General features: G+C 35.1%; 1 protein-coding gene across 1 annotated transcript in view; it reads right to left on the bottom strand.

Moving 5' to 3' along the window:
• Nucleotides 1-6480: 6480 nt before the first annotated feature.
• The window catches only part of Thsd7b (thrombospondin type 1 domain containing 7B), a 718705-nt gene continuing 715676 nt past the window's right edge, over nt 6481-9509 (bottom strand). Inside the window, exon 27 of the mRNA XM_010606147.2 lies at nt 6481-7353. Within this exon, the coding sequence (XP_010604449.1) occupies nt 7272-7353 (82 nt within the window). The 3' untranslated portion in view covers nt 6481-7271. The remainder of the gene's footprint in view (nt 7354-9509) is intronic.

Below are 9509 nucleotides of genomic sequence, written 5' to 3'. Positions count from 1 at the left end.
TTCAGTCATAGTTCTAATTCCCATCAATACCTTGAATTCTGGAAAAGCAGAGCTCCACATGACTCACACTACCACAGAGACCATCTTTTCATGGGAGTGGAACTGCCCTTCACGTTGTGGCGATTTCAGAGCTATGAATCTCAGGATGAAGAGAATGACCAAGGTGAGGAACCCTGTACCATCTGTTTCTGCTTAATATCTGCCATCTTGCTTTTATGAGTGAGCCAGTTTGGTTCTCCTGATCAGAGTATGACTCCTTCAGCTGTCCAAGCTGGGGTCACTTACCATTTTATTCTTACTCTTTGTTAAAGGATAGCCTGATCTTTGTCAGTTCCGCAAGCCAAAATTCAATTTTAATTTCCATTGTCACTAAAATCAAAGGCCCAAATCTGGAGGTGATATTATACCAATGTAGTCATGTTAAAAAGGTATCAAATGAGGAAGTGTTTGGTCAAAAAGTGTGGTGTGGACAATATAGCGAGGGGAGAAAATATTACTCCACTTTAATGAAATCTTTGATAAAAGAAATATATATAGAGAGAATATGTTTACTGGGGGAAACAGCCCTTCAACTGTTTACATTATGCTCTTAAATACGTAGCAAATCAATAGGGTTTGATCAAGGTACATTTAGCAATTGAGAAATAAATTGAAGCTGTATTTTTAGGTACCAAAACAGAAAAAAAAAATGAGGCTCAAGCAGTTATTCATCACTGAAATGAAAAACAGCCTTATGGAAAATCCACATGCATATCTAAAAATCTGAAGTACTCATGGCCATTCAGAAACACAACTCTGATTTGCCTATTTTTCAATAGTCTCTTGCAGATTACATTCACCAGATTTTAAATTTATGAGGATAATTTAGCAAAGGATAGTGACTGTGAGACATGGTGTGAACTACAAGCTTGAGGGAGTTCATATTTCAACATTAGATTTCACTACATTTCTTTCAGTGATGTCACATCTTTATGAAGCTGGGTTTTCATGCACTGCTCTGATAAAAATAGTGCATGAAAATCAATATGGAATAGGAAATGAAGGTGTCAGCAGCCAATCTGATTCTAAGGTTTAAGGAATTGCAGGACCACAAATCCATTTAGACATTTATGAATTTCATAATTGTGTTTATTTAGAAATCAAGTAGTTTTCATTTATGAGTGTTATTTTTTAAAATACCATAAGATTCTGGGCTGTAAATCCCTAAGATTTTTGGATCTTACCTTTGAAATTTTTAAGGTATAAATTATGTTGTTTTGACTTATTATTTCATAAGTAGAATGGTAATTCTTTATTTTTGGCCCATCAAATGCCAAAAACTTACTGAGACACCAAGGGTCCTGTGAATCATGGAATGGCAGAATCCATTAATTTGTTGTTTGACACCTGAACTCTTCACATATATATGGTTTCTCTGAGAGCAATCAATAAGGCCCAAGGGACACAGGAAGTTTTTTTGTAGTGTGTTTATATGTGTGTTGTGTATGATTTCTGGACTCTGACCAAATGATCCATTGTTCCCCAGTTACTTACTAATTAACTGGGGCTGGACTTCCTTTATATGTAGTTCAATTGTACAGTTCCTACTTGTGGAGTGAGACTGATGAGGCTGTAACATGGTAGACATAGGATTTATCCTATTTAACCTAGTGATTTGGTTTTGAGAAGACAAATCATCAGGAGATGATGAAGCTTGATGAAGAAACTGATACATCTCAGTTTGGTCAATAGGGTAAAAAATGACCCTTACCCTAGTCCTCATCTTACAGAATGTGAAAATTATTTTGAATCTTTGGGGTGCAATGCCTAGCCAATTATCAGTTACTTGTCCCTTCATCACCATCAAAAAGTATTTTTTTAAATGTGTAGCTCAAATTCCATTGTCATCCTAAATCCCTCAGATGCTATTAGTCAAGACTTTCTTTTCTTGCACCCATTTCTATCACTGCTACTATCAGTTTATAAGAACTATTTCCCAGTTTGTAAAGTCATTAAAATGGAGTAAAGGTGAGAGAAGGAAGGAAAAAGGAATTTTTAAGAGTTCAAGAAAAAAAAAAAAGAAAAGAGAAATAGAGCTTTTGCAAATATGAAGGGAAAGAAGTGTTGGAGGGAGCAAGGAGGAATGAATGGGAAAGGGGACATAAAAAGAAATTAAGAAGTGTTATACAGCTATACAAACTCCTTATGATAAATGGAATCATTACGCACTGCAAACATATACCAACAAAAATATGAAAACAAAAAAAAATGGGAATATTTTCAGGAAATCTCTGTCACATTTTTCTAATAAGCCTTATTATCTCAGGAGTAGCACAAACTTAATGATCTTTCTTCTTTTATGTAAAACAAATATCATTAATACATTATGATTGTTGCTCATTGCAATACTTCTTCTTTGGTACCAGGGATAGAACTCAGGACCTTGTATTTGTGAGGCAGATGTGAGCTAAGTCCCCAGCCTTACAATACTTCTTAATCTTACAGGATGCATAGAAAATGAAAATAATTCTGTAATATGGTAAATGGGTGAGGTCATCACTGTAAGGTGGACGTGTGTTGACCATTGCCCCGTTGGAGAGAAACCAATATTTTAGTACAGCTGTTTCTCACCTGTTGTGCAATTTTTCACTCCAAATATGAGTTGGTAAGTTTAATTCTATTGTACTTTATACTTACATCTTTATGTAAAAATTTTCAGGAGAAAACATATCAGTACTCTATCAAATGTGTGATAGTTTAGATACAAATGTCTCCCCAAATCTCATGTATTTAGAGGTGAATTGTGGTGGTGCTATACTCATCAATGTATTAACCCACTGGTGAGTTCACAACTGCTTGGACTGCTACAATGTGGGGCCTGGTCAGAAGAGGTGGGTCACTGAAGGCATGACCTGAAAGGGTATATTCCCATCGCAGACTCCTCCCGTCTCTCTTGTTCCTGCCTTTCCCTGGTTTAGCAGCTTTCCTTTGCCATGCCTTGCACGATGCTAACTGCCTTGAAACCAGTCAACCGTGGACTAAACCATGAGCCAAAATAAAACTCTTCTCCTTTAAGTTGTAAATGTTGGGTATTTTGTTTCAGTGACAGGAAAGTGGCTAAACAAAATGTAATGCATGAAGCCTGAAGTATTCCCATAAAATCCCTCCATCTCAAATCATTGAGTTTGCTGTTGCATGTTGTTGTTGAAAAACTTTGCAGAGGTTGCTACAAAGGTCTACGAAGGGGAAACTGCTATGGCAGAGTCATTGAACATGAGTCTTTTGGCTTCTATTTGCATAATAATATCTCATTCATGGATTATTTCCGGTACAGGCCAGAAACACAGTCAGTGGACCTGGTCAATCCAGGATAAGAAGCATAGAAAGTCAGGAGACTATGGTGGCCTAGATGATGTCATGTTACTCCACTGTTTAAAACACTCCAGAAGATGTCCGTACTATTTAGAATAAAATACAAATTCCTCACCCTGGCTTCAGTGGAAGTATGCTATATACTACTTATTTCTAGAACCTTAATCATTCTATAAATTTTTAGTACCCACCATACTCCAAACATTAAGTATAATAAGTGAATGTCACAAAGACCTTTGTCCACATAGTGTTAACATCTTAATGCAGAGAACATAGACAATGAACTGTAAAACAAATCTGTATGGTACATAGAATGTCAGAGATGTTTGGGGTACTGAAGAAAGAAAAGTTGGGGAGGCTTACCAAGGATATTGAATTCAAGCACAAAATAGGTCAGCAATGTTTTTCTATGATAATAGTTTAGGCTTTGCAGGCAGTATAGGCTGTCAAAAGTATTCGCCTTTGCTCTTGGCACAAAGGAAGCCATATATAACACATTAATGAATTGGCTTGACTGTGCTTTAAAAAAACTGCACTTGGAAGATCAGGCACTGGACTGATTTGGCCCATGAGCTATAATGTGAACTCTTGGGTTGCATTATTAAATCCTCATTGGAGGATGCCTCATTGAAAAGGTGGATTTGAGGAAATACCTGAAGGATATCTCACATCACTCTCTTGACTTTCACACCATTCCTTGTCCACTGGTTTTCACACTCTCAATAATTAACATCAAGCTTATTCTGCATTTGGGCTTATGATAATAGCTAGACTTCTATCTGAATTTTCTATTCCAGATTATGGAAATTTTTCTTCATCTTTTTCTTAAATTATATGTCACCAAACCAAACACCATCTTATTAAATGACCTCCCCAACTACCCTATCCAATCTAGCATAATATATTCAAATTACTCTTATTTCCATAGTTCTGTATAGTTTCGATAATGTTTATTAGAAATCTTTGGTTTTTATCTCTGAGTACAGTACATAAATTTCACTAGAACAGCAAGTTGGTCTATTTTCTCATTTTCAGCATATGCTTAGCACTTAAAGCAGTGTTTGTCACTCAGTAGACATTTAATAAATATTTGTTAAATAACAATGAGTGTCACATCTAAAATGCAGCCATCCTTCTGTTTCAACAAATTTTTATCATAAAATATTGAATATAAAATACTTGTGGGCAGGGGACTTAGCTCAGTGGTTCTGTCACCTGCTTCACAAGCACAAGGTCCCGACTTCTATCCCCAGTGCAAAAATAAATAAATTTTTTAAAATAAAACATTTGTTACCACATCTTCTAGGTTTTCAAGAGAAGCCAGAATTGAGAAATGTGAAATCCCTAAATTTTAAATTTTAAATTCAAAGATTTAAGATAATTTACACACAAAACTGAGTATTTCTGCAAATAGTTATCTGGGAATTTTGCTGTATGCATCCATGAATTAGACTAGTTGGTGTTCTTATTTAAGTCTTATAAATAGTACAGTATAAAAGGTGACTTTGATGTCTTGTGGTCAATGGCTGCTTAGCAGTATTACTCATGTGTCTTGATTTCATAATATTACTCTATGCCTCCAAGAATTGTACATCTCAAAACATTTTTTAATCTAGAAGCATTATGCTCTCCTAGAAGAAAATGTTCACTGATTTTGTGCATAAACTGTATCAGCTTATGGAATTCATTTTTCAGTTCATAATCTTGGATTTTCTATACAGGGGTGAAATTCCCAAATCTTTGGATCTATGAGTCATAACTTTCAATTAAAATAAGTTGGACATGCTCATATTTCATTGATTCAACACTCTGATAGATATTTAATAAATATGTATTGTTAAATGAATGAAAATCATGTTATGATATTTGAGAAATAGGTATAACTAAAATAAACATATTTGAGCAACATTGCCTTATTGGAAAAGCAATTTTACTCATAGCTATGAATGTTGAAAATCTTATATTTACCACAAATTCAGTATAAATGAACTATAGTTGAGTCTGTAATGAAAGAGAAACAGAATGACCTACGGGCCCTTCTTTTGGATATCCCATGAAATCCTGATTGCAGATGACATTTAATTAGATATTCAGTGAATACCATGCATTTTACATTTATTACTAATATTTAATATTTATCTTAAAAAGAAATCAGTATTATTTTTTTCACTTTATGAGTCAAACAACTGAAGCACAGATAATTTATATTCCATATCCAAGGTCACAAATACTGCAAAGAGCACAATCAGGGTTTGATCTCTCAATCAAACTCTTTTTAACTATTTTGGAGACTACTAACACTTTGCCTAAAGCAAATTGATAAAAGCACTACTCTGGGAGTTGCTTCCTCAATCATACTGTTAAAATAAGCTATTCTCTTTCATTCACGTTTTTCTTTAATAGCACAGTGGCTCTGAACAAAAATCCGTTAATCAAAGAGCTCTCCTAGCTATAAAATAGTTGATAGAAGCCACAGCTTAAACAAAAATGCCCTGTATTCTGATCTCTGTATCACATTTTTTAATGTTTCAATTTTATCAATTATCTCAAGTCATTTGCATTAACAGCATTGGCATTTTAGTGTTCCTTCCTAACATTATATGGGCTGCAAATATTACTGAAAAGCTACTCTCCATCTTTGTGACTGACTCTATATCATAGTATACCTGATACTGGTGAGAATCTTGGGGGAGATCCTTTTTGTCTGTCAGTGATTTCAACTGTCAAACCTTAAAAGGGCAACATAGGAAAACTGATATTAAAACTTTTGTCAAAGCAAAAGCACTTCAGAAGCAAATAAATGTAAAACAGATAACTTTTCAGTCTCTTGAGAACTTTATTTGTTATAAATACAGGTCAATACCACGAGATGGCACCTTCTTACTTTCAACATCTATGAATACAAACAATTATCTTCATAAAATGGTTTCAGATTAACGTGTCGTTTTACATATTATTGAAACCTTATAAAAGCAAGACTTGCTACAAACAGTATTGGTGTTCAATGTATATTAAATGAGGTCAGATAATTAAATTAAAAAAAGAATTTATAAACATTCAGATAAGAAAATTCAAATTACAAAAGCAGAATCTGTCATCATTAAACTGAATTACACTGTGTGTGGTTAATGCTTTAGCTACACAGCTAATTTTTTGTTAAAACACAGTTGTAGTAATCAAATAATCTACCTCATTCTCCAATGTAACTACCATATTTCATTTGTACACCCTACCATTCAGTACAGATTTCATTCAGAAACCACCTGGCTTTCACACAGTTCAGAAACTACTCACACTGTTATTTTCAATAGATGCAATCCATGAAGTGCCACCATCCCCTGGCTACAAAACAAAATACAATATTTAAAGGTAAAAACTCAGAGAATTTCTGAAATGGTAGCCCATTCTCTCTGTGATCATGAAAATAGGCAATACAATTTGAAAGTCTTTGAACCAATGTAAACTCTAGAAAACTCATGTTGAAGTATGGGGAGAATAAAGACTTTGCACTAATATAGTGCGTAACACTGCAGTGTCAGACTTGTCATTTACAGTAAATGTCATGATTGGACTCTCTTCGGGATTGTCATTATGCTGCTGAAGATGAAGTTTACTCAAGTCTGTGGGAATTACACCATGTTTTGTTCCTCCCATTTCCAAACAGGAAGAGAAGGGTTTTCAGGTCTCTTGGGAAAACCATAAAGTAAAATACTCACATCCACAACTTGAAAACAAATGGCAGACCTAATAATCCTTGACTCCATGTCCAAATGAAGGTGAGGCAATATTACTTTTGCAATATCTGTATTCTGCCCAATATATCACATCATGAGATTCCTCAAAAAACTGAGAAGTCTGAGAGCTACAAAAGAGAAAGTGGTTAAGGCAGTTGATGTCTACATTTGGATTTCTTTTTCAGGTTACATGTCTAAGTCTCCATCGTAGGCTAAGGTTAGAGGCTTCTGATGGGGAGGTGTGCTTTGATGTGGTTTTGGCTTCTTGCTGCAAAAGGAAAAGAATTCCTCAGATAAAGTTCATACAGCTCTGTTTCATCTGAAATTACATATAGAAATTCAAGCCATAAAATGAGAAATGAAGCATTTCTCTGGGTATGTGTTTCTTTTTCAAATATGGTCATGTGTTACTCACCAAGAGGCACACATTCTGAGAAATGCGTTATGTGAGCATCATAACTTGTACTTACACAAACTAAACTGGCCAGACCCCCATTAAACAGCATGCTCTCAGGCCATATACATGGCCCATCCTTGGTGGAAAAATCATTATGCAATTCATGACTGTAATGTATACTTACCACTTTTTAAAAGAGAAGCCATCATTATTCTACCATTAGTTTATCTTAGAATGTTGAAAATAAAATTTTGCGTTATTATTTGTTTGTGTTTTTTGTAAGAGTTTTTTAAATTTATGTCTTGTATTCTGAGTAGCTACTTTGAAGATAATGATACACAGTATATAAACTATTGTTATTCTCTTGTGTATTTTCTTATTTTTCAGAAAATAAAGAAATTAAAAATCTTAAAAGTAAGTTAGAGGAATTAAGGATCTTGGGCTACTTCCTTTCTTGTTCTTGTTAATACACAGCAGCTATGGTGGACATCTGCTGCCCGGTAATTCCTAAGCCATTGTGATCTTCACATCACAGCTGTTTAATATGATAAGCATCTGGAGCAGCCAGACTCCTGTGTTTTATTCTGGTCCTGTTTCTAAGCAAACATCCTTCTGCTCTGGCTTGAAATTTAGCTGCAAGTCACAAAAGGCTGTCAGGAAAATTTCACAGGTTCTTCTCTGTGGAGAGCTACCTCTTTCCCAGCCTTCAGATTTCTATGCTATATATTCTACAGTGACATCTACTATTTATTGGATGAATCCTAAGTACTGTAACAAGCACTAGGCTAAGTATTTTTTATTTAACCTCTCAATAAACCCCGAACAACCATGAGAGGGAGGTATTATTGACACTTTACAGAGAAGGTCTAGAGCTGTTATATACTGTCCCTCAAGTCCCTGAGGGAGCGACAGAGCCTGTAACTAACACAGAGACCTTTTAACAGCTTTTACCACACTCTCCCTATGTACATGTCATTTGTCACTTGTTAGAACTGGCTTTATTTTTTGTCAGCATATATGAACTAATTTTTATATTTGGATTGAATTTAGGTAAAAAAATATTTCAATGTCTAGAATTCAGTGGTATTTATTGTAGTCTCAATGTCTATCACCACTATCTAGCACCAGAACATTTTTATCACTCCAAAAGGCAATTCTGTTCTTAGCAAGCAGTCTCTTTCCATTTTTCCCTCCTTATGTTCCCTGACAACCACTAATCAACTTTCTGCCTCCATAGATTTGTCTACTCTGTATATCTCATATAAATGAAATCACACCATAAGTGATTATTGTGTCTAGCTTTGTTTCCATAATGCATAAAATAGTGAATTTGCCATTATACAGTTTTATAATAATAAAAGGGATAAAGGGGGAATCCTCATCTTAAAATTACTGAAGTTCTAAATTCAGGAGCAAAGTTAATTTTGAGGGTTGATATTAGATGCAAATCAAAGAAGCTAAAGAGATAAAGTGATTTAAAAAGAAAGCGCACACTGAAAGGAACAGATCCTCTCAGTGTCAGCCTTGTTCCATCACTTGGCACAGAATGAGTGCTCATTGAGGGTTTTCTGACTTCTGGGTATGGGTTTCTAGCCAGAGAAGCTGAAGAAAAGCATCAGTGTGATTTAGAACCTCTGTAGAAAAGCCTCAGCTCTGATATTTTGCTTTCTAGGCCCTCTCTAGTTCTCACAGTATTGCATAATTACCCAGAGGACACTCAGTTTAACTTTATACACTTTAATTTATAAGTATATTCCAGTGGTCTTAATTATATTCTGGGCCCAGACTCTAGCATGGAGAATAAGCCCAGTTTCGCACAGGGTTATCAGCGTGCTAATACGTAGCCTTTAAAGGCACTAAGAAATCACACACAAAGTTAGGACGTGCTGGATATAACAGCTTGTGTAGGTACCATGGTGTGTTCTGTAATGTTTTCATGGCAAAGGGAAAAAAGGAAAGTCATCTCAAATGACAGTAAGGATCTCCCCATCTTTCTCTGCTGTTTTTTTTTCCCCTTTGGTGGAGGG

This window comes from Fukomys damarensis, unplaced genomic scaffold (assembly GCF_012274545.1).
Source record: "Fukomys damarensis isolate Sample0158 unplaced genomic scaffold, DMR_v1.0_HiC HiC_scaffold_29, whole genome shotgun sequence".
Lineage (NCBI taxonomy): Eukaryota > Metazoa > Chordata > Mammalia > Rodentia > Bathyergidae > Fukomys > Fukomys damarensis.
The sequence above is the reverse complement of the archived record's forward strand: the minus strand, read 5'-3'. Positions and strand labels throughout refer to the sequence as shown.